The sequence below is a fragment of the Lepisosteus oculatus genome, chromosome 4, assembly GCF_040954835.1.
Source record: "Lepisosteus oculatus isolate fLepOcu1 chromosome 4, fLepOcu1.hap2, whole genome shotgun sequence".
NCBI lineage: Eukaryota > Metazoa > Chordata > Actinopteri > Semionotiformes > Lepisosteidae > Lepisosteus > Lepisosteus oculatus.
In genome coordinates, this window is record NC_090699.1 from 10,834,644 (window position 1) to 10,859,723 (window position 25,080).

The 25,080-nt window shown below is 52.7% G+C and overlaps 2 protein-coding genes, 1 long non-coding RNA gene and 2 other non-coding genes across 5 annotated transcripts; 2 read left to right on the forward strand and 3 right to left on the reverse strand.

Moving 5' to 3' along the window:
- Positions 1-540: 540 nt before the first annotated feature.
- Positions 541-10,934, forward strand: mettl17 (methyltransferase like 17). The gene is made up of 14 exons (XM_069188644.1): positions 541-684; positions 2,346-2,499; positions 2,673-2,810; positions 3,274-3,367; positions 4,111-4,192; positions 4,870-4,943; positions 5,045-5,139; positions 5,832-5,902; positions 6,376-6,483; positions 6,734-6,802; positions 6,885-6,935; positions 7,776-7,868; positions 9,607-9,791; positions 10,445-10,934. The coding sequence occupies exons 1-14, from the start codon at positions 622-624 to the stop codon at positions 10,539-10,541; spliced, it is 1,374 nt and encodes a 457-aa protein (XP_069044745.1). The 5' UTR covers positions 541-621; the 3' UTR covers positions 10,542-10,934.
- Positions 10,935-11,906: 972 nt separating this feature from the next.
- On the reverse strand, positions 11,907-20,675 carry sdr39u1 (short chain dehydrogenase/reductase family 39U, member 1). The gene is made up of 7 exons (XM_069188645.1): positions 20,502-20,675; positions 17,179-17,458; positions 16,457-16,563; positions 15,546-15,628; positions 15,033-15,154; positions 12,766-12,918; positions 11,907-12,525 (listed from the first exon to the last, which is right to left on the reverse strand). The coding sequence occupies exons 2-7, from the start codon at positions 17,192-17,194 to the stop codon at positions 12,110-12,112; spliced, it is 897 nt and encodes a 298-aa protein (XP_069044746.1). The 5' UTR covers positions 17,195-17,458; positions 20,502-20,675; the 3' UTR covers positions 11,907-12,109.
- LOC138238338 (uncharacterized) lies at positions 19,287-22,594 on the forward strand. Its single transcript, XR_011189388.1, has 3 exons — positions 19,287-20,186; positions 21,544-21,593; positions 22,000-22,594. It is a non-coding gene; the product is annotated as an uncharacterized lncRNA (long non-coding RNA).
- A 1,456-nt stretch (positions 22,595-24,050) lies between these two features.
- On the reverse strand, positions 24,051-24,123 carry trnam-cau (transfer RNA methionine (anticodon CAU)). Its single transcript has one exon. It is a non-coding gene; the product is annotated as a tRNA-Met (tRNA).
- A 388-nt stretch (positions 24,124-24,511) lies between these two features.
- trnaa-agc (transfer RNA alanine (anticodon AGC)) lies at positions 24,512-24,584 on the reverse strand. The gene has a single exon. It is a non-coding gene; the product is annotated as a tRNA-Ala (tRNA).
- Between the last annotated feature and the right edge of the window lie 496 nt (positions 24,585-25,080).

The window sequence follows — 25,080 nt, forward strand, 5'->3', positions numbered from 1 at the left end:
TAAAATATTTTCTTTACTTTATTGTTTTAATGTTTTTGCAACATTTTCCCTGGCAACAAAAGATTTTAATTTAACTTCTTCTAAAAAGTATTTTTTTCGGATAGTCGATCATAAATACATTACTTATGTGCTTTTACCCGGATATTTACAGACAATCGATTAGAAAATGTCAGATTTTATCCACAGAAAATGTTTAGAAACAACATTTAGAAAACCTTCTGTTCAGGTTATTGGCGTCTTTCAATGGCTTCTCTCCGGGCGCCCCATCTTTGCGTGAGACGTTTCTGAAAACGTTAAATGTGCGGGAACAACATCGAAAAACAGTTTAAAACACAAGCTTGTCTCCCGCAGGGACAAAACAAGCATCTCTCCGCAGGAGAACACAATATTTTAGAACGGTACGTGGGACGGCGTGATCAATTCACCCCAGAAACCGCCCTCTATCGACGGGATAGCAGCTGCCAGTGGCACGATTAAAGGAGACCTCCTGTCAGCCCCTGTGGCGATAAACAGAAGTGCGGCTGACGAGTCGGACTCGGACCTATTTGAGCGCCGGACCGGTTTCCAGTTCCCCGCGACGCTGGTGGAAGGGCTCTATCTGCGTCTCGTTGACCGGCCGGCATGGCTGCTCTGGGGCTCAGGTTTGGGGGATCGTGTGCGCTGTGTCAGGGGGCGATCGTCAGGGTAAGTGGGGGCGGCTGTAAACCTGCTTTGGTGCAAATCATTGTCTCGCGTAGACGGACCGAGGACGAGAAGCTCACTAAAGCCACCGGGAGGGAGGCGGACGATTTCAGTGTGACCCCTGCGAGCTTACTGGAGTGGGGCTCTGCAGGACCAGGGGTTCGTGACCCCCTGATGGCTGGTTTCTACAGGCACCACAGCATCGCGGATCTCTCAGTCTGACAGTCCGTCAGTGGGGAACATCCCCTGTTAATTACACAGCGTGGACGTTATTTACTGTAGCTCGCCACGGTGGTGCTCGTACTGCTGTACCTCTCTAAACGCTCTTGGTATTCTCGAAAGAGAATATTCTAAAAAACCTGAGTATACCCACACCCGCTCCACGACCGAAACGTTGTTTTCTTTCTTTTTCTTTCTGTTACTGGTTCCTATTTTAAAAATATTTTAAACAAAACATTATTTACTGTAAGAAGAAAATAATTTGTAAGTTAAAGAGATGTTTACATTTAAGAATATGAGCTGTTCCCGTAATGAAAAGGCAGTGGGAGGAGAGTAGTCTGAATTGGGTTCCGGGACGGTGTCCCAGCTCACACATCGCACTCATCAGCCAGCCGCGAGCGTTTCCAAGCCCGGCGAGGCCGCATCCACCGGCGGGGAGCTGCGTTACTGCTACCCCCGGCTTCTCCTGCGCCTGCGCCTCGCTCAGGGCCCCGTCCCTGTGCACTCGCTCACCCGCGTCAGGTGATGCCCTGCTAGGGCAGCGATTGGCTCCTGTCTCAGACCTTCCCCGAGGTGATTGGTGGAGTGACTAGGCACTCGGCACGTGACCTCTACAGTGAGCTTTCTCCCACTGCGAGTAAAGGAGGCCGTCCCTGGGCTTTATATAGGATCGAGATTCCCTTGTCTTTCCTGTCTAGGGTAAGATGTATTACTTGCACTACAATGTGGGAGGTGGTTGTGATAAAGCATTATGTAGATAGACTTTGTAGATCAAGAAGTGAAATAAGATAAGCAGGAACAAAAGAAAAAAGCTCATCTAAAGCCATTCGCTTCCAGAGAAATCACCTACACTTATTTATGCAAATTAAAAGGCTGTGATTGGCTCACAACCTCCAAGTCTAAACCACCAGCAGTGACTCTAAAAACGTGTATTGTCAGTAACAGTGATGCTGTGTAGTGAACTGTATAAAATTGAACAGTCATATTGTAAGATGAGAGAACATCATGTATGAATGTCCAATACTACCAATAGAAGTGTGCAATACTAGTGTAAGAGTGAACAATGCTAGTGTACGACTGTCTATGAATGAGCAATACTAGTGTACAAATGTGCAGTGCTAGTGTACAAGTCAACAGTACTAATGTATGCAGTGCTGTTGTATGAGCGAGTAATACTTGTGTATAAATGAACAGTACTAATGTATGAGTTTGCAGTGCTAGTTCATGAGTAAACAATACTCCTGTACAGGTGAACAATAGTAGTGCACAAGTGTGCAGCGCTACTGTATGAGTGAGCAATACTTGCGTACAAGTTAACAACAGTAGTGTGTGAGTGTGCAATGGTAGTGAATGAGTGAACAGTACTAGTGGATGAGTGTGCAGTGCTAGTGTGCAAGTGGTCAGCAAAGATCAGTGTACAAAGGCCTTATTATTTTTCCCCCCAGAGACAGAGTGCTGTGGTGGCCCGACAGAGCCAGGTGGACAACAGCGGGGATTTTCTGAGCAGCACCCCTCACCGGCGGCACCCGGGAATCACAGCACTGACAACAGTGCGGCTTCCGGCGGACCTGGAGCGTGCAGCACTGACGCTCATCCACGGTCAGATACTCCGCCGACTCTGCAGTCTGTCCGCAGACTGGGCGGCGGACATGTGCGTCGCAAGTCACAAAGCAACAAAAGCACGCAGAGTGTGCCAGGAGATGTTGAACTCCAGGGAGATCCAGCAGGCTGGTCCCTGCTGACCGGCCTGTGATCCTTGCCCTCTCCTGTAGGGGCAGCAGTGAGCAGCCTGTCGGACAGAACACAGAGGCTGACCAACTTCCTGTGGAGCAGGAAGAGACCCGTCGATGACCAGACCCTGAGAGAAAGGGCTCTGATCCTGGAGAAACAGGCCAGAGAGAGAGAGACAGGTACTGAGGGAAACAGAGAGGAGAAAGGGAGAGACAGGTACTGAGGGAAACAGAGAGGAGAGAGGGAGAGACAGGTACTGAGGGAAACAGAGAGGAGAGAGGGAGAGACAGGTACTGAGGGAAACAGAGAGGAGAGAGGGAGAGAGACAGGTACTGAGGGAAACAGAGAGGAGAGAGGGAGAGACGGGTACTGAGGGAAACAGAGAGGAGAGAGAGAGACTGGTACTAAGGGAAACAGAGGAGAGAGAGAGAGAGAGACTGGTACTGAGGGAAACAGAGGAGAGAGAGAGAGACGGGTACTGAGGGAAACAGAGAGGAGAGAGGGAGAGATGGGTACTGAGGGAAACAGAGAGGAGAGAGGGAGAGATGGGTATTGGGATGCTGAGAGCGTCACAGTCACTGAGGAAGAGCCACAGCTTCTGAGACACAGAGAGAGACTGTCTGTTTTTCCCTTGCTGCACAGGAAGACAGACAGACAACGAAGCCCTGGAGGCCCGGGTCCGAAGACGGGTCCTGTCAGAGCTGAAAAGGACTACCTACCACTGGACTCCCCTCAAGTATGTTCGTGTCAGTACGAGAGTCAGTTGCGTCCCTTTCGCTGTCCTTATCTCTCTCCCTGTGTCTCTCCCTGTGTCTCTCCCTGTGTCTCTCCCTGTGTCTCTCTCTGCGTGTCTTCCCGTGTCTCTCTCTGCGTGTCTCCCTGTGTCTCTCTCTGCCTCTCTCTCTGTGAGTCTCTGTGTCTCTCCCTGTGTGTCTCTCTGTGGGTCTCTGTGAGCCTCTCTGTCAATTCAATTCAGTTCAATTCAAGGTGCTTTATTAGCATGGCCGATGGGTACAATCAGTGTTGCCAAAGCAAATAAAATAATGAAATTCACATGAAACAAAACAAAAAATAAAAGTAATATAAAATCTACTGACATATTACAGACATTTACAACAAAGACATATAATACAATATTGACATCTACTGTAGGCGGCTGGAGCATTATTGGGAGACAGACTCACTGTTCCTCAGGCTGTGACAGGAGATCACATACTGGGCTGCCAGTTCAATTGAGTTCCCTCCTCCCTCTGTCTCTCTCTGGGTCTCCCTGTCTCTCTGAGTCTTTGTCTGTGTCTCTGAGTCTCTCTCTGCGTCTCCCTCTGCGTCTCCCAGGACCTGTCTCTGAGTCCCCCCCCTTCCGGCTCAGTCTGTGCCTCGCTTTGCTCCACTCTGTATTCCCGGCTCTCTCTTGGGGCCTTGGGAAGGCTGTGGGTTGAAAGGCGCTATATACGAATGAGACTGATTCCTGTGCTGCAGGTATGATGCGGACCTCAGCCTGGTGTACCTGGCGGCTCGGCTGGCGGGTGGCTATGCAGCGGTGACAAGAGCCCTGCACGAGGTGAGCCGAGACAGCGCCCCCTACTGACCCCGGCACATCCCTGCGCAGTCTCTTCCTCTCTCTTTCAAAGCCAGAGGGATTTACTGGACTTTTACAGACGTAACATAAAACATCATCATTGCCAACAGCTGTATCACCCTGTACCTCACTCCAGCTCAGCAGGTGTGAGCCTGGTCAGTACCCGGATGGAAGGCTCCTGGGAAAGCTAAGGCTGCTGCTGGAAGAGGTGTTAATGGACCAGTAGGGGGCGCTCACCCTGTGGTCTGTGTGGGTCCTAATGCCCCAGTATAGTGACGGGGACATCAGACTGAAAACAAGGCGCCGTCCTTCAGATGAGACGTAAAACTGAGGTCCTGACTCTCTGTGGTCAGTCAAGACCCCAGGGTGTCTCTCAGAAAGAGTAGGGGTGTGACACCAGTGTCCTGGACAGACTCCCCCTGGTCTTTACCAGTCATGGCCTCCTGATCACCCCCCTCTCTGAACTGGCCTCATCACTCTGCTCTCCTCCCCACTGAGAGCTGGAGTGTGTGAGCGGACTGGAGCATCATCACACTGGGGGGGTGGAGGGGATCCCCAGTCCTGGACGGGGCTGGGAGAGGAGTGGAGGGTCCAGGAAAGAGCTATAGAGGTGTAAGGAATTCATTATTATTATTATCTCTCTCTCTCTGTGTCTCCAGATTAAGAAGAGAGTTCCCAGTTTCTCCCCAGGCTCCCTCCTGGATTTTGGATCGGGGACGGGAAGCGTGGCCTGGTGAGAATCTCCTTCTGTTTCGAGGGTGTTGACCCAGTGGCAGATCGTGACAGTGACGGCAGTGAGGTGTCGCCATCGTGTGGCGGTTCTGTGTATTGCAGGGCAGCGCACAGCCTGTGGGGAGAGAGCCTGAAGGAGTTCGTGTGTGTGGACAGCTCTGGAGCCATGAACTCCTTGGCCGACCTGCTGGTCAGGGGTAAGAGCTACAGGCAGGGGCAGCTCGGCCGCGGGGGGTTTCGGTAGGGACCACTAGGGGGCGACAGCACTTCGCAAGTATTTGTGTATAAAAGAGCCTGGGTGGCGCAGTGCTGCCTCGCAGAGCTGGGGTCCTGGGTTCGGTCCCTGGGGTGCTGTCTGAGTGGAGTTTGCATGTTCTCTCTGCGTGTTTGAGTGGGTTTCCCCTGAGTGCTCCTGTTTCCTCCTATTGTTGGAAAAACAAGCTGGTGGGTTAATTGGCTTCTGGGAAGACTGACCCCAGTGTGAGTGTGTGTGTGTGATTGCTGGCGTCCTGTCCATGGTGTGTGTTTGTGTGTGTGCAATTGCTGGCGTCCTGTCCAGGGTGTGTGTGTGTGTGTGTCCTGCGATGGACAGGTGTCCTGTCCAGGGTGTGTGTGTCCTGCGATGGACTGGCATCCTGCCCAGGGTGTGTCTGCTTGTGTGTGTGTCTGTGTGCGTGTGGTGTGTGTGTCTGTGTGTGAGTGTGTAGGTAGATCTAGGAGAGAAATCCCACTGGAAAATGAGGGTGGCAGCCAACAGTAAGGGCATGGGGAGGCCGGCAGATCTTGGGGTGCAGGAGACTCGGTTCTCATGTGAAGCAACAGCAGATTGGCTTGATAAAGAGCAGGAGAGCACTGGAGCAGGGAGTGACAGCGCTGTGTCTCTGTGCAGGTGGATGTGAGCGCGCAGACCCACACATTCAACACCTCTACTTCAGGCAGTTCCTCCCTGTTACTCCCAAGGTATTGTAGACAGTCCTGCGGTGTCTCTCTCACAGTGCAGTGTTAATGTACTGGAGTGTCCAGTCAGTGTGTCTGTATGAACCCCTCTCTCTCAGTGCAGTGTTAATGTACTGGAGTGTCCAGTCAGTGTGTCTGTATGAACCCCTCTCTCTCAGTGCAGTGTTAATGTACTGGAGTGTCCAGTCAGTCAGTGTGTCTGTATGAACCCCTCTCTCTCAGTGCAGTGTTAATGTACTGGAGTGTCCAGTCAGTCAGTGTGTCTGTATGAACCCCTCTCTCTCAGTGCAGTGTTAATGTACTGGAGTGTCCAGTCAGTCAGTGTGTCTGTATGAACCCCTCTCTCTCAGTGCAGTGTTAATGTACTGGAGTGTCCAGTCAGTGTGTCTGTATGAACCCCTCTCTCTCAGTGCAGTGTTAATGTACTGGAGTGTCCAGTCAGTCAGTGTGTCTGTATGAACCCCTCTCTCTCTCAGGTGCAGTTCGATGTCGTGGTCTCTGCCTTCTCTCTGTCAGAGCTCCCCAGCAGCAGTGAGAGGAGGGACACAGTGCAGACGCTGTGGAGAAAGACACACTCCTTTCTGGTCAGTATCAAAGCACACACTATACTCATGTTCCACACACACACAGCATACACACTCTGTATGCTGCACACACACAGCACACACACACTGCATGCTGCACATACACTACACACACACTCTCTGTATGCTGCACACATACGCTACACACACCACACACACACTCTGCGTGCTGCACACACAGCACACCCGCTGTGCTGCTCTGGCCGGGGTGCGTGTGGGAGCTGATCGGCGGGCTGCTGTGTGCTTGCAGGTCCTGCTGGAGAACGGCACGAGAGAGGGACACCAGATCCTCATGGAGGCCCGGGACACGGTGCTCCAGGTGGGCTGGGCACCCAGGGGTGACCGCAGGGGAAGGGGGTCTCTTCTCCTTGTTATCTAATCTGCATCCCGGTCTTCCCTAGGCAGAGGACAAGGTGACCTATGACCCCAGAGGCGCCTCGGTGTTTGCCCCTGTGAGTACCCCTCTCCCTCCCGCAGACACACGTCTCCCAGCCTGGGTCTGAGCTGCGAATGGCACAGTGTACTTGTCCCTGATCTTCATATGTGAAAGAGCTCCTCTTAGTCATGTCTCAGTATGTGTAAGAGCACATGGGAGTGTTCTTACAAACCAGAGGACGCAAATGGACACTGCAATTTAAACTGAGAACAGGAAGTCCTTCTTTACACAGAGGGTGGTGGGGGTGGGGAACAAGCTGCCCAGCCCTGTTGGTAAAGCCGATACCCCGGCTTCTCTCCAGACACAGCTGGGTGAGATCCTCCAGTCAGGACAGGAGGCTCCTCTTTACACAGAGGGTGGTGGGGGTCTGAAACGTTCTAATGTACCCTCTCAAGAGTAAACAAGGGAAACCTTCTGTGACCATTAGTAAGATGTCCATGAGGTTAGTGTGTTAAATAGGATATTTGAGTGTTGTCTGCAGTAATGGTATTCAATGTTGTGTACAGTGACACTATACTGTGTGTAGTTTGCTTTAACTGCAGTTGCTTTTGCTATGTGAATTTCATCAGTTGAAGACAGATGTTCTTCGTCACCCTTCTTCTGCAGAAGGACTTTTACTTTAGTGATGTATCTTCTCGAGCCCTCTCAAAACCCAGATTTTCTTTAGATTTTACTTTTATCTCCCATCATTGTTTTTTTCCTCTGTCTTTAAGAGCTTTGTAAAGCTACTTTTAAAGATGCTATATAAGACAAAGGTTATTATTACTACCTTGTATAGATGTGTTGCTGTAGTAACACAGTCTGTGCTGTGAGTGTTGTGTACCATTACAGCACCTGTTGTGTGTGTTGTTGGCAGTGCCCTCACCAGCTGCCCTGTCCCAGACTGGCACAGCAGCCCCACCTGCCCTGTAATTTCGTGCAGCCCTACATACCCCTGCCGCTAACTGGGGTAAGAACTGGGCAGTTGTGTGCTGTCCCTCTCCTCTCACACTCACCCTGAACTCACCAGCACACACACACACTGTCACACCTGAGTGTACTGTAGACACTACTAGTGTCACTGCTGTCCCTCTCCTCTCGCACTCACTCTGAACTCACCAGCACACACACACTGTCACACCTGACTGTACTGTAGAGACTACTAGTGTCACTGCTGTCCCTCTCCTCTCACACTCACCCTGAACTCACCAGTACACACACACTGTCACACCTGAGTGTACTGTAGACACCACCAGTTTCACTGCTGTCCCTCTCCTCTCACACTCACCCTGAACTCACCAGAACACACACACTGTCACACCTGACTGTACTGTAGACACTACTAGTGTCACTGCTGTCCCTCTCCTCTCACACTCACCCTGAACTCACCAGCACACACACTGTCACACCTGACTGTACTGTAGACACTACTAGTGTCACTGCTGTCCCTCTCCTCTCCTCTCACACTCACCCTGAACTCTCCAGTACACACACACTGTCACACCTGACTGTACTGTAGACACTACTAGTGTCACTGCTGTCCCTCTCCTCTCACACTCACCCTGAACTCCCCAACACACACACACTGTCACACCTGACTGTACTGTAGACACTGCTAGTGTCACTGCTGTCCCTCTCCTCTCACACTCACCCTGAACTCACCAGCACACACACACACTGTCACACCTGAGTGTACTGTAGACACTACTAGTGTCACTGCTGTCCCTCTCCTCTCGCACTCACTCTGAACTCACCAGCACACACACACTGTCACACCTGACTGTACTGTAGAGACTACTAGTGTCACTGCTGTCCCTCTCCTCTCACACTCACCCTGAACTCACCAGTACACACACACTGTCACACCTGAGTGTACTGTAGACACCACCAGTGTCACTGCTGTCCCTCTCCTCTCACACTCACCCTGAACTCAACAGCACACACACACTGTCACACCTGACTGTACTGTAGACACTTCTAGTGTCACTGCTGTCCCTCTCCTCTCACACTCACCCTGAACTCACCAGCACACACACTGTCACACCTGACTGTACTGTAGACACTACTAGTGTCACTGCTGTCCCTCTCCTCTCCTCTCACACTCACCCTGAACTCACCAGCACACACACACTGTCACACCTGACTGTACTGTAGACACCACCAGTGTCACTGCTGTCCCTCTCCTCTCACACTCACCCTGAACTCCCCAACACACACACACTGTCACACCTGACTGTACTGTAGACACTACTAGTGTCACTGCTGTCCCTCTCCTCTCCTCTCACACTCACCCTGAACTCTCCAGTACACACACACACTGTCACACCTGACTGTACTGTAGACACTACTAGTGTCACTGCTGTCCCTCTCCTCTCACACTCACCCTGAACTCCCCAACACACACACACTGTCACAGCTGACTGTACTGTAGACACTACTAGTGTCACTGCTGTCCCTCTCCTCTCACACTCACCCTGAACTCACCAGCACACACACTGTCACACCTGACTGTACTGTAGACACTACTAGTGTCACTGCTGTCCCTCTCCTCTCACACTCACCCTGAACTCACCAGCACACACACTAGTGTTCTTGATTTAGTGACTGATGGATCTGAAGTGATTGATTGATGAATTGAGACACACACACACACACACACACACACATGCAGCCCTCACGGGTGACCCGTCTGTGTGGTCCGTCCTCAGAGCCCGGAGCGGCTGGAGGAGCGGTTCTCCTACGTGGTGCTGAGCCGGGCCGGGCCGGAGCCCTCGGCGGGCTGGCCCCGGCTGATCGGGCCGGTGCAGAAGAGGGCCCGGCACGTGCAGTGCCAGCTGTGCTGCAGCGACGGGCAGATCCAGAGGGTGGCCGTGACCGCGCGGCAGCATGGCAGGTGTGTAGACCAGCGGGTCTGTCTCCGGCCGGGTTCTCCTCCGGCCTTGTCCGGCCTGACTCTCAATTTTAAATTCAATTCAAGACGCTTTACTGGCATGACCGATGAGTAAAATCAGCGTTCCCAATGCAAAACAAATGCAGTTAACATAGAAAAAAAATCTACAGACATTTACAATAAAGACACTGCATAAGATAATAACATATAAACATATTGAACATTATTGAGAGACAGGCTCACTGTTCCTCAGGCTGTGACAGGACATCACACACTGTATTATTATTATTATTATTATTATTATTATATGTGTGTGTGTGTGTGAGATATTGCTGTGTGATCTGTGCAGTGCTGTCCTGAGGCTGGCTGGTGTCGGTGTGGCTCAGGTCAGTGAGCCTCAGGACCAGCTGGCTCAGGGGGCTCTTCTCTGGGCTCAGCTCTTGGCTTCTCTCTGTGTTGTGTGTGTGTCCCAGTGGGTGAGATATGGCTGTGTGATCTGTGCTGTGATGTGGTTGAGTCTGGGTTGTGGTGCTCTAGCAGTTCTGTCCTGAGGCTGGCTGGTGTCGGTGTGGCTCGGGCCAGTGAGCCTCAGGACCAGGTGGCTCAGGGGGCTCCGTTTTGCTCCCTCTCTCCTGACTCCTCTCCCTCTCTCCCAGGGATCTGTACCGCTGTACCCGGAGCAGTGCCTGGGGAGATCGGCTGCCGGTCGTGAACCCTGAGGTTGACGCCCAGTCCGGCTCTGAAGAACCGTGAAGAGAAAAACTGACCGATGTGTCTCCAGGGGAACAGCTGGCCACAGCCTGACTTCATTCAGGGGTTCAGGGCTCATAGCCCTGGGGGACCCCTATACCTGTTGGCCTGTGTCCCAGCTGAGCTCTCTTACTTAGCTGAAGTCCTATTTAATGCTGATGAGAGGGTTCATCTGGTTTCAGTTGTTTTCAGCTCTTGAGCTGAAGTTTGGAAGTTGCATGTGAGCTGCTGCTTTTCCTGGGGAATTCAAAATCTGCAGTTTGAAATAGAAAACGTTAGTTGGGTAAAGGGTTAAATTCAGGAAAGAGCTCAGCTGGAACAAGACCTGTCCATGGGGCTGTGCTCTGTCCACAGGGGGGGAGTGGTATTTGATTAAACAGCGGTGGGTTACACTGACCCGACCACGCGCACGGTCTCTTTCATTCCCAAGAGGCCTCCCGGCCGGTTGACATCCTCAGGCTACAGGCCAGGGTGGGGCTCCGAGCGGGATGTCCAGGGCCGTTGCTGGAGCCGATACCCCCCCTCCGAGAGAGGGTCCGCCTCTAACGCTGCCCCCCCCAACATCTGCCGAGGGGGCAGAACGGAGCGGACAAACAGACACACCCAAGCACGTGCAGAGCGAAAGATCCCATCCCAACTCAGTCGAGTCCCGATTATCCAAGCGGAAAACCGGGGAGACAAATCGTAGGTGAACGGGAGTGCTGAAGAAGTATGAAATCTGTTTTATTACTCTACTGTAAATCAGAGCCTTCCCTGGGATGGGCACGCCCTTATCCCTGTGCTGCAAGATCTGTCCCTCAGTCCTCCAGCTGAGGCCCGCTCCGAGCCCCGCCTTTTCCACCTCATCGCTCATCCCTCTTCCCGGCCCCAGCTGTAACACCGGATTCCGACGCGCCTCGCTGCGTGGACTCGCTTCGGTGCTCGTGTTCCGCGGGAAGAGCTGCTTTCTTCGTTCTTCGCACTCGTCCCGTTTCTCAAATCCGGAAAGGACGCATCCAAGCGCATCCAAGGAGCTTCGTCAACGGTGTCTGACGCGCCGAGGGACAAAGCAGCATGGGATTGGGATAAATATTACGCCTGCGCACGCGCACAGCACATAGCAGAAAGGGGGGGGAGGTGTGGTGGCTCTGTGGCCCAGGAGCTGTGCCTGTGGCTGGGAGGTTGCCGGTTCGAATCCCGCAGCTGGCAGAGGAATCCTACTCCCATGGGCCCCTGAGCGAGGCCCCGAACCCCAGCTGCTCCAGGGGTGCTGTATAAATGGCCAACCCTGTGCTCTGACCCCCAACTTCTCTCCCTGTCTGTGTGACTCCTGGAGAGCAAGCTGGGGTCTGAGAAAAGACACATTCCTGATGAAAGAGACTGTACAGGGACAGTAAAGTGATCTTTATAGGTAGAGAGCAGGTTGATCACCAGGGCAGATAAAACAGAAGGTCGGATAAGCGAGACTGTCCTGTACATCCTTTATTATTTTTGCTGAGTATCTGCCATCATTCGGAATAAACAAAAGGGTCGCTCGAGAGCGTGGTCCGATTGGGGCGGGGGGAGGGATGGCCGGGCCGGGCTTGGGACCGCTAGGACCTGACGATCTCCTTCAGCGCCGAGCCCAGGTCCGGGTACCCGAAGACGAAGCCCGACTCCAGCGTCCTCTTGGGCGCCACCCGCTGGCCCTGCAGCAGCACGGCGGCGCGCTCGGGGCCCAGGGCGGCGTTCAGGGCGAAGGCGGGCAGGCCCAGCAGGGCGGGCCGGCCCAGGGCCCACGCCAGCGCCTGGGCGAAGTCGCCGTTGGTGTCGGCAGCCGGCGCCACCCCGTTCAGGACGCCCCGGGCGGCGGGGGCGGGCTCCAGCGCGTGGGCGATGATGCCCGCCAGGTCCGAGACGTGGATCCAGGGGAAGGGCTGGCGCCCGCTGCCCACCGGGCCGCCCAGTCCCAGCCAGAACGGCCACAGCATCTGCTTGACCGCGCCCCCCTCGCGCCCCAGCACCACCCCTGCAGAGAGAGAGAGAGAGAGAGGAGGGGCAGCTCAGCCTACAGACACTCAACACCCGACACTCAACGCGGCTGCTCTGGATCAGCCGCAGACCATCCCAGCAGGCTGTGGGCACAAGGCGGGGTACAACACGGACAGGACGCCAATCCCTCACGGGACACACGGACACGGACACACTCTGCCGAGTGAGCGGGGCTCAGTGGGCCGAGCGGGGTCCTCCTGTCTGCGCCCCGGCTCACCTGCCCGGACCACGACGGGCCGGGTCCGCGCGGCGCTCTCCTCGGGCAGCCTCCCGGCGGCCTCCCACTCCTGCACCAGCCGCGACAGGAGGTCGTACTCCTTCCAGTCGCTGTCCTCCGTGTACTGCACCGTCGCGCTGGGCTTGTAGCACGCTGGCATGAGAGAGAGAGGGGTCAACGAGTGCCCCCTGGGAACACTGCGGCACGGGGAGACGACAGGTTCTGAATACACCGAGAACAGGAGGTGGGGTGTAAAACAGGTTCTTTACACAGAAGGTGGCGGGGGTGGGGAACAAGTTTCCCAGCCCTGTTGTTGAAGCCGATACCCTGGCTTCTCTCCAGACACAGCTGGGTGAGCTCCTCCAGTCAGGACAGGAGGCTCTTCTTTACACAGAGGGTGGTGGGGGTGGGGAACAAGCTGCCCAGCTATGCTGTTGAAGCCGATACCCTGGCCGAGACACTCAGGTCAATTATTAACTAAATAATAAACAGACCAGGCGGGCCAAGTGAACTCCTCTCCTTTCCCGATCCTGTGGTCTGCGGGACAGGCGCCTACGAGGGATTATTCCCAGACTTTTCCCCAAAACAGCCTGGGATCTGACCGGGCGACGGGCTTTCGTCATCATGGTACCCCGGAGCAGGACAGCCGCTCCACCCAGGCCGCCTGACGTCACGGCATGTAGGATGTAAGAACCGTCCAGCCATCGTCTTAACGGCCTCATCCCTTCCTGGGCGGCAGGGCAGCCGGAGCCGATCCCAGCCAGGCCTCGGGTGCGAGGCGGGGTACACCAGCCCAGCACGGGGCAGAGACACACACACTCGCACCACACACAAAAACACACACCAGACCCACACTCACACCAGGACCGGTCTTCCCAGAAACCGATTAACCCACCAGCATGTCTTTAGACTGTGGGAGGAAACCCACACGAACCTGGGGAGAACATGCAAACTCCACACAGACAGCAGCCCAGGAACTCTGAGCCACTGTGCCGCCTTGATGTAATATTTTATCCATAGCGGGGATGGACAGCTGAACCCCAAGGCGTGTATATGAGAATATCTGAGTATAGCTGAGAATACAGACAACATTTATAAGACAGCAAATCGGAGGCTGTTTTTAATTCAAAGACTCAAGAGCTGTAATGGCAGTCAGACTGTCCTAGAGAAGGCAGATAAAAACCTTCTTGAGAGTATCCTGGCCTCTAACATGACAGTTTGGTATGGGAACCCTGGGGTTGAAAAGCAAAACCCAACTGTCCGGGACTGTGAGAACGTCAGGAAGAGGAAGTGAGAATGTCAGGAAGAGGAAGTGGGAAACAGCAGGCCCAGCTCTGCGACGTGTATCATCATGCAGCTCTCAGAACGGCGAGGAACATCACAGCTGACTCCACACACCCACTCCACTCTCACCTCATAATCCTCCCATCAGGGACACGGTATAGGGGACTGAGTCCAAATAAATACATTCATAAGACGTCCTTTGTCCCCTCTACAATAAAACTGCTCAGTGAGAGTATATAAATGCATTCCCCCCACCACCTGTTTTTTATCCATTTATGTATCACATACTGCTGTTGTGATTTCATGTGATTTTATATAATAATAATAATAATAACAATAATAATAATAATAGCTTACAGCACATACAGCGCTTTTCTGGACACTCCACTTAAAACGCATTACAGGTAATGGGGAATCCCACTACCACCACCAGTGTGCAGCCCCACCTGGATCATGCTCCAGTACTCTCACCACACACCAGCTCTCAGTGGGGAGGAGAGCAGAGTGATGAGGCCAGTTCAGAGAGGGGGGTGATCAGGAGGCCATGACTGGTAAAGACCAGGGGGAGTCTGTCCAGGACACTGGGGTCACACCCCTACTCTTTCTGAGAGACACCCTGGGGTCTTTACTGACCACAGAGAGGCAGGACCTCAGTTTCACGTCTCATCTGAAGGACAACGCCCTGTTAACAGTCTAGTGTCCCCGTCACTATGCTGGGGCATTAGGACCCACACAGTGAGCACCCCCTGCTGGCCCCACTAACACCTCTCCCAGGAGCAACCTTAGCTTTCCCAGGAGTCTCCCATCCAGGTACTGACCAGGCTCACACCTGCTGAGCTTCTGTGGAGTTGTAGGGTGATACAGCTGCTGGCAAATATGTTTTGCTTGTGTGCTTCGTACGTCTCTGTGGGAGATGCCAAAGAGACATTCCCACAACAGTGGACGATAAAGTACCCATCTGTCCAAGCACCTGTGGCACTTACCCACTCCGGTGACGAGGACCCAGGCCTGGGGGGGCTGGGGGGACGAGGAGATGGCTTGGGCCAGCGCCCGGGTCGTCTCCACGCGGCTCGAGACCAGGTCCCTCTTGTAGCTCTCATTCCACCTGAGAGAGAGAGAGAGAGACAGGGAGAGAGAGCTCATCCGGGCTTGACGTGGCCCCTGGGGTCACTGGGAGCTCACGATGGCCTGACTGAGGCCCGTGATGGGGGAGAGAGAGGCCCGGTTTAGCGCTTGACGTGGCCCCTGGGGTCACTGGGAGCTCACGATGGCCTGACTGAGGCCCGTGATGGGGGAGAGAGAGGCCTGGTTTAGCGCTCGACGTGGCCCCTGGGGTCACTGGGAGTTCACGATGGCCTAACTGAGGCCCGTGATGGGAGAGAGAGGCCTGATTTAGGGCTTGATGTGGCCCCTGGGTTCACTGGGAGCTCACGATGGCCTGAGAGAAGCCTTGTTTGGGCTTGACGTGGCCCCTGGGACCAAGCGGGTTCACTGACCATCGCCAGGGGTTCATGAGGTTCTCTCCAGCCAGGTTCACAGCGCCATCGCATGGTGGCAGGCCTTTCGACGCCAGGTCCTCCTGGAACACAAGACGAGGCTCAGTGCATTTGGCGTGGCTGGGGTGGGGGGGGTAGGGGGAGGAGGATGGTGGTGGAGAGATTACTGTGATGCCTCTGCCGCTCCGCCATCATCTGGTCTCTCTGTCACCGCAGCTTGTCTGTCTGTCTGTCTGTCCCTGTGCCCTCATCTGGTTTAATTAATAATAATTAATTCATAATTGCTTTAACTTACATAGCACTTTTCTGGACACTCCACTCAAAGCGCTTTACACGTAATGGGGAATCCCACTCCTGACACCAGTGTGCAGCCCCACCTGGATGATGCCTTTCTCCCTCTGTGGCCTGTGTGTCTGTCTCGCTGTCTCTCAGTGGCCTGTGTGTCTGTCTCACTGTCTCTCTGTAGCCTGTCTGTCTCTCTGTGGCCCATTTGTCTGTCTCGCTGTCTCTCTGTGGCCCGTGTCTGTCTCGCTGTGGCCCGTGTGTCAGTCTCACTGTCTCTCTGTAGCCTGTCTGTCTCTCTGTGGCTCGTGTGTCTGTCTCGCTGTCTCCCTTTGGCTCGTGTGTCTGTCTTGCTGTCTCCCTGTGGGCCGTGTGTCTGTCTTGCTGTCTCCCTGTGGCCTGTGTCTGTCTCGCTGTCTCCCTGTGGCCTGTGTGTCTGTCTCGCTGTCTCCCTGTGGCCTGTGTGTCTGTCTCGCTGTCTCCCTGTGGCCTGTGTGTCTGTCTCACTGTCTCTCTGTGACTTGTGTGTCTGTCTCGCTGTCTCTGTGGCCTGTGTGTCTGTTTCGTTGTCCTTGTGCTAGACAGTGACTCAGACAGAGGCAGAACCAGCTGGCCCAGTCAGTACACACCCATGTGATTCTCCCAGGTCCTGACTGACGGGAGATGATGATGACCTCGTGACCTTTGCTGTGCAGCAGCTGAGTCAGTGCTCGACCCACAAATCCTGTACCACCGCCTGACGAGACAACCAGAAGAACCTGTAACTCTGTACTCCAGCTGTGTGTGTACAGAGTCTCCAGTAAGAGTCTGTATAGGTGTGTGTGTATACAGTGTGTCCAGTAAGAGTCTGTACAGGGGTGTGTGTGTGTATACAGTGTGTCCAGTAGGAGTCTGTACAGGTGTATGTGTGTGTACAGTGTGTACTTTAAGAGTGTACAGGGGTGTGTGTGTGTACAGAGTTTCCAGTAAGAGTGTACAGGTGTGTGTGTATACAGTGTCTGGAATAACTACTATTTATTCGTTGTATCGCATGTATACACTTATAAAAACTGCCACATGAGCTGACGACTTGGGCGCATGCGCAATTCCTGCAGTTATGAAATCGCAGCACAGACACTATAGTGACAATGTGCGTCTTCTGACCTTCACTTAACAACTTAAAGGATTTAGAATAATACAAGACACTCAACGCCGAGCCGAATCTTAGTGCGTACGAAGGTTTTAAAGCTTCACACGAGTCAGACTTAGTCTGCTGTCACTTGCGTTACTTCATTCACAGCGAATTATGCGTTTTTAGCACTAAAGGCTTCAGTTCAAAATGGCACAAACAATAACACTGACATATACTTGCCTATGACGACTTTCATTGCGGAGGGTATTCAGAGAAGAAACACACCGCCCAGTAATTTAGCAAACAGATCCAACACCAGTTACTTCTGAAACCACTCCGCGGGCCAGTTGTCTCCACGCTCTTTGCCGTAGAATGTTTGGCCACGTGGTCTGAGTGTACCGGAAATGCGGTGAACATGGTATTACGGAGCCGCCATCTTTGGAAGGGCCTTAGCTGTACATCGCGCCGCAGTCTTTATGCATTAGTAGTTCAGGTGGGGAGCGGCGTCAGCATGCGTAGGCTGCAAAGGAACAAGTAATAGGTTTATTCCACGCCAAAAAAAGAAGAAAGAAAACACAACGTTTCGGCCGTGGAGCCTTCTTCAGGTGTGAGCCTGTCTTTATGCATTGCTGTTTCTGGAGATTTTAGATAGGTAGACAGTATTGCCATTGTAACAGTTCTGTTTTACTCTACTAGGACTGTAGCTCCTATTGTAACAGACTGTTCTACTGTACTGGACTTTAGCCCCTATTGTAACAGTTCTGTTTTACTCTACTGGGACTGTAGCCCCTATTGTAACAGGACTGTTCTACTGTACTGGACTGTAGCCCCTATTGTAACAGACTGTTCTACTGTACTGGACTGTAGCTCCTATTGTAACAGACTGTTCTCCTGTACTGGGACTGTAGCTCCTATTGTAACAGGACTGTTCTCCTGTACTGGACTTTAGCCCCTATTGTAACAGTTCTGTTTTACTCTACTGGGACTGTAGCCCCTATTGTAACAGGACTGTTCTACTGTACTGGACTGTAGCCCCTATTGTAACAGACTGTTCTACTGTACTGGACTGTAGCTCCTATTGTAACAGACTGTTCTCCTGTACTGGACTGTAGCTCCTATTGTAACAGACTGTTCTCCTGTACTGGGACTGTAGCTCCTACTGTAACAGTACTGTTCTACTGTACTGGACTTTAGCCCCTATTGTAACAGTTCTGTTTTACTCTACTGGGACTGTAGCCCCTATTGTAACAGGACTGTTCTACTGTACTGGACTGTAGCCCCTATTGTAACAGACTGTTCTACTGTACTGGACTGTAGCTCCTATTGTAACAGACTGTTCTCCTGTACTGGGACTGTAGCTCCTATTGTAACAGGACTGTTCTCCTGTACTGGACTTTAGCCCCTATTGTAACAGTTCTGTTTTACTCTACTGGGACTGTAGCCCCTATTGTAACAGGACTGTTCTACTGTACTGGACTGTAGCTCCTATTGTAACAGACTGTTCTCCTGTACTGGACTGTAGCTCCTATTGTAACAGACTGTTCTCCTGTACTGGGACTGTAGCTCCTACTGTAACAGTACTGTTCTACTGTACTGGACTGTAGCTCCTATTGTAACAGACTGTTCTACTGTACTGGACTGTAGCTCCTATTGTAACAGGACTGTTCTACTGTACTGGACTGTAGCTCCTATTGTAACAGCACTGTTCTCCTGTACTGGGACTGTAGCTCCTATTGTAACACGACTGTTCTCCTGTACTGGGAATGTAGCTCCTATTGTAACAGGACTGTTCTCCTGTATTGGACTGTAGCTCCTATTGTTACAGACTTTTCTACTGTACTGGACTGTAGCTCCTATTGTAACAGGACTGTTCTCCTGTACTGGGACTGTAGCTCCTATTGTAACAGACTGTTCTCCTGTACTGGGACTGTAGCCCCTATTGTAACAGGACTGGTCTACTGTACTGGACTGTAGCTCCTATTGTAACTGGACTGTTCTCCTGTACTGGACTGTAGCTCCTATTGTAACAGGACTGTTCTACTGTACTGACTCTTAGCTCCTATTGTAACAGGACTGTTCTACTGCACTGGACTCTAGCTGGGACTGCAGCTTCTATTGCAAGAAGACAGATTTGCCCAGTTAAGTCAAAATGTAACGCCTTTCTAAATCAAATAAATCGATTACTACCTATGAGTGCTGGTACATTGCCATGTGATTGCATGTAAGTCAATGTACTTTTGCAGGTGCGTCTGCAGGAGGACATATTTATCTACCACGGTAGACGCAGGTATTGGCAGCGAAAGATGACTGGCTGGGCGAGATGCAACATGAATCCCCCCCCCGCACGAGCTTGCCGGAAGTGGTTGAGTCACCTCCTGGAAGAGGACCAAGCACGTGGTGTGATACAGCGATAAGAGTCGCTCGTTGTGAGCGCGTCCGGTCACTGAGCCGGAGGACCTGGAGACGGGCGGAGGGTCGGAGAGCGTGGGTCTGTCCGCGGAGCGAGTCGCGCGTTTCGTCAGCTGCTTGTTGGCGTGTTTTCTGCGACGAACGCACCTGTTCTCGCTGGGCGTTATCGTTAAGCAAAATGCCGTTTTATTTTCTTTAAAAGAGAGCAGTCAAGAAATTTCGTGTTTTTTTTTTTCATAGGGTCGAGTTTGTTTTAAAATATGCGCAGGTGGTGGGCTGTGTTCGCCATTCACGGCCGCAGCTCCGAGCGGCTGAACCTGTTCCTGTGCGGGAGATCCATGTGATTTACAAGGCCGGTGACGACGGCCGTCTGTTCAGCGCCGTACGCGATGAGTAGCGCTGTGAGGGGGGAGAATTCAGCTGCTTGCTCAGGGGAATCGCCGTAGTTAATTTTGAGGAGCGCTCGGCTGTTTGTTTAGGCTAGGTGGTGAGCCGTGTCCACGGAGATGTTCATTATTTCTAGTGTGTCGAGACCGCAGAGCGCGGAAGGGCACGCGCTTGCGGGAGCGGCGGGAGTTCCTCACCCCCTCCCTCGCGGATTTCAACATCCTTACTGCTGCTGCTGGGTGATGTTCCGCTGATGTTTTGCGTTTTTTGTTAGCGGTTTAGCGTGGGGGGGGGGGTCCCGTAACCAAGTTTTCGGGGCTGTAGCCGATCTGGTTTAAGTGCACGAGGCAGCTCGCGCGGCTCGTGGAAGCGTGGGGGGGGTGGATCCGCGAGCGATCGACTTCCACCTGGACTGGAGGAGGGAGGACTCGGCGGCTGATGGGGGACCAAAGGTAAGAGTGCAGGCAAGCAGGCGTGTGCGGGGCGGGAGGGAGCTGGCGGTGTCTCTCGGACACAGGGCGGTAATAATGGAGAGCGCAAGGCAGGGGGGGCAGGGGGACCTCGCCTTGACGGAGCCCCTGCCGTCCTTGAGCTCCAGCAGCGAGTCGAAAAAAACCCGGAAAGGCGGACAGCGGAGAGGGGCGCGGGCACGCGGGGCGCCCCACGCGGCGATATCGAAACCGCGTGGCCGCCGCCGCCCCCCGCAGGCCGAGAATCTCTTGAGTAGAGCCCGGGTGAACTCGTGTATTTCGATGTTCCAGTTTTACCTCTCGTGTGGGTGTTGATGGAAACGGGGACCGTGCAGGAGAAGCGCTTTGTTCCGACGCTTCTGAGACACGGCGGCCGAGGCGTGTCCTCAGGTGAGGTCGAGAGGTTTGAATCTCGTCCTCTCTCCCGCGTCTTGCTATCTCAGAGCGGCGGGGCAGGAGGGGTTTAACACAGGCCCGCGTGGGTGAGAGCGCGCGAGCCCGCGCCGCGGCTCCGTCACGTGCTTGCCGCCCACGTGGGTGGGGATAGCGACCCCCTGCTGGGGGCGGCTGGGACAGCGGTCGGTGTTAACGTGCTTATTAGTAAAAAGCATTGATGCCAGCTGCTGCATCACCCTGCAGCACCACTGGAGCTCAGCAGGAGTGAGTCTGGCCAGAACCTGGATGGGAGACTCCTGGGAAAGCTAAGGCTGCTGCTGCGAGAGGTGTGAGTGGGGCCAGTAGGGGGCGATAACCCTGTGGTCTGTGGGGGTCATAATGCCCCAGGACAGTGACGGGTACACTAGACTGTAAACAGGCGCCGTCCTTCAGATGAGAAGTTTAATGGAGGTCCCGGCTCTCTGTGGTCAGTAAAAATTCCTGAGCGTTTCTTGAAAAGAGAAAAACTGGAGAAATATTAGATTCTTTCCCAGCCTGTACTTATTTAATTGTACATCGCATTAGTCATTACAATTAATTACAGTGACTAGTGAGCAGGAAGGGCTGCACGCAATTAGTGGGGATGAGGATGTGAGTTTTCATCAACATGGTGACTAACAGCACTGCCACGAAGGTCAAAATTTTGTGCTTAATTCGAAGTCGGTCAATCTTTCCTATCGCATGGATGAGCGTTGTTGCCGAGATGTAATAACCGCTCAGCTTGCGCTGTGGTCAGGCCCGAGGTGATGAGTTGCAAGTGAGTCCGTGTTTCACCTGAGTCTCGTGATTACACCCACTGCGCTGACGGGGCCTGGCCACCAGGGGGCGCTGTGTGCGCTGCAGCTGGGGGGGCGTGGCGAGTTCTGATCCTCTGCCTTTCTCTCTTCCCTGTCGCCTCTCGCAGCCCTGGGACTCCTCCCTCCCCCGTTCCAGAGCCGGACCTCCGACCTGCAGGTACGTACTGGCGCCTCTCGGGGTTTGGGGGTGCGGGGTTTGGAGGGGGGGGGGGGGTCTGTGTCTGTGGGGGGGTGGAGTCGAAGCTCCTGCAGCTGAGCCGTGATGAGTTGCATGTCAGTCCGTGTTTCACCTGACTAACCCGTGATTATGATCATGCGCTGAGCCAGTCTGCGGAGCAGCACCCAACTGGGGGACACCTGAATTTAAAACCGAGAGTAGGAGGCTGCTCTTTACGCAGAGGGTGGTGGAGGTGGGGAACAAGCTGCCCAGTCATGTGGTTGAAGCCGATACCCTGGCTTCTCTCCAGACACAGCGGGATGAGATCCTGAGAGCAGTGGGTCTAGTGCAGACTGTGGGCTGGTTTCCCCTCCTGAGCTCTACTGTCCATCCTCTCCTCCTGCAGGTCTGACCCCTCCTCTTTCCTGGTCCGGGGGCAGCTGGCTTTGGACGAAGGATCTGTGGGCCAGGTGTCCTTCTGTGCACCACAGACATCCTAGCGACCTGGCGTCTCCGTCCCAGTCCAAAACGGTTGGTTCAGTTCGCCTGGGGTTCCGAGCCGGACTCGGACCTGAAAGAGCTGTTCTATTCTTTTACAGGCAGCGATCAAAACTCCCAGGGGGAACTGTCGCAGTCTAATATTTTCAGAAACCAACATCATGAATCGCTGTTGATCGTGAACTAGATTTCAATAATGACACACAATTACATCTTTCAAATCCATTTAGAACGGTGTCCAAGAGAATCATTTCAAATTGTTAGATAATCCACTAACCAGATTCCTCATAAGGGTCTACAGACGTCGAGGAGTGACAATCAGTTTCTCTTTTATGGAGTAAAAGAATCTATATTTTTCTATTGGAACAAAGGGGTTTAAAATGAGCAGTTAAAAATTAAACTGGTTCTGTGTGCCTCTTTGCTTTCCTCCTCTACTCTTAATCCTGATGTAATTGTGTTCCCAGCTGATTTAATTGTTGGAAATAAACAAAGGTCAAGTGTTACCTGGTGTCCTGTCCTGTCTCTTGAGTGTGACTGTGTGCAGTATCTTGAGCCACAGGGTGGTTATTTAGGTGAAGGGGGCTGCAGCTCATGTCCTCCAGTGCCCTGTCGCAGTGTGGGGTGTTGGCCAGAGCGCCCCCTAGTGGTCCTCCAGCACTAGGTCTAGCTGCAGCCCGCCTCTCCTGGAGGGAGGTCTCCTGTAACAGGACTGAGTTGCCCCCACTTGCCTGCTGGGCTTGGGAGCAGAGAGGGGATCCCCAGCCCTGGTACTGGGGAGCCCTGGTCCAGTTGAGTCTTGTGGCGATGACACTGAAAGGGAGAGAGGAATGGGGTTTAGTTGGAGATGGAGATCTGAATTGCTGTTCCTGAGGCGCCTCTCCGTCAGCCGACATGATCAGCAACCGGTCGAGTTCAAGCGCAGGATCGCGAATGACAAGAACTGTGACACAGAGAGACTCCCTGTCAGACAGAAAGATGGGACAGACGTGCAGCCCACTCTGATAGGAAGTGAGGCTCATTTTAGTCTACTGACCCAGAAATACACATGATGAAAAGACGACCTATGAATAAATCAAAATTACTTCCACTTCTCTTTATTGGTGGAAATCGCAGAAATTAACGGAATTGTTTCATCTTCAGATGAACTTCTCAAAAGATTCTCCCGGGTGACAGGCGGGGATACTCACCCCTATACTAACGAGGAGCGGGAGCTGTTTCCTCTCAGACACCCGGTGTCCATACGGGTTTCATTTCGATTATCTTCAGAAACGTGTTCTCAGCTGTGGTACCTCTACTGCTCCTCCACAGACGCTACAAACACGTTCGGAATCGATTATTTCAGCTTCGGTTTTGAGTTTAAAAACGCGTTAAGAAGTCCTTCCGACAGAGCACGGGCCAGGTGAGAGGAAATGGTGTTTTCACCGGCTCTCGGATGTGTAAAGACGCTCATAAACTGGTAGTGAATACTACCTCCCAATGGGGAGACAGGTATCTAACACGGGCTCGTTCCAGCATCATTTCCACTCCAACCTGCTCTCTTCATGATTAATTGACTATTAATTGATTAAATGATTCACCTTTTGGGTGCGAGAGGTCCCAGGTTCAAATCCCGGACGAGCCCGTCTTTTCTTCTATTATTGTTGGAAGAAATATCCAGCCCTCCTCGGTAGTACACCAGAGCCAGTGTCGTGAGGTTATAGCCAGGTGCTGCAGCTGATGGGCTGACTGCTGGTTTACAAGATCCGATGGTGGAGACACCTTCACCACTCGGAGTTTATCTGCTGCTCTGATGTATCATTATTTTAAAAACATGTGAGTGGACACCGAGCATCATAGCGAGGGATCGAACCGTGTTTATCGCGGACTTAACATCTCGTATTCAGCGTGGAAGTGAAGAACACGCGTGTGAGTGAACGTCTCACGCCCCATCTGTGAAAAGCCCAAAACAGGAATGATCCCTGCCCCGTGTGAGGATCGAACTCACGACCTTCAGATTATGAGACTGACGCGCTACCTACTGCACTAACGAGGCTGGATAGTGGCTGTGTTCCAGCTCATGTTGAAATGAACATTATATGTATGAACATTATTTCCGTGTGACTGTCGTAACTCAGACCATATTCCCCCAAAAGATTAAAACGCCGGGCTGAAGAAAAGGGAAGATCTCATCTTCATAACTCACCGGTAAAGAGACCAGAACACCACGCGAAGTCAATAAAGCGCATTAAACTGATGACCACAAAACTTGGAAACGTACATCAGGCAAACAACGTTCAGAAAAGGAGTAAAAAGCAATTGTGAGTTATATCTAAGCAGTCTGAGTGTGGATCGTGTCGTGGGTGAAGGGGGAAAAGCCTCTCCCACTTTCATCATTCCATCCCGAGAGTGTCTGTCCTCTCTAGTACATAGAGCGCAAAAGCTGGAGGATGCGGGCATCGATCCCACTACCTCTCGCATGCTAAGCGAGCGCTCTACCATCTGAGCTAATCCCCCTCGCGCTGTGAAAGATCAGCTCCCTCCCATGCACAATAAATCTCTCACGAGTCTTCTGTGCGATCGCACACTCATGGAAAACACACTTGAAATCAGAGCACTCACGACCTCTCCGGCTCGTTGGTTTGGGTTTGCTATCCGGTTGCGAGAGGTCCCGGCCTCAAATCTTGTCTTATTCCATGATTACAAGAACGTACGTCCAGCACTACTCGTGTTTTCTGCTTTTATGAAAGGACTCCTGACACACTGCGATTTTCTCATGTTGGTTTTTTAGAGTACATCTGATTGACTGGTCTTCTCTCTTGCAGGGAGACGGGACTCTTCAGAGAGGGAGTCTCCCACTTGCGTGTAATTAGCAGAAAAAACACTTTTTCTAGATCTGCTTTTCCACCTGTCTGTGCTACTGCTCCTCCTCACACAGTACTAACACGTGTAGAATCAGTTGTTATTCATGAGGTTTCTAACGCTGGAAAGTTCTTTCAACTGAGCTTGGGAC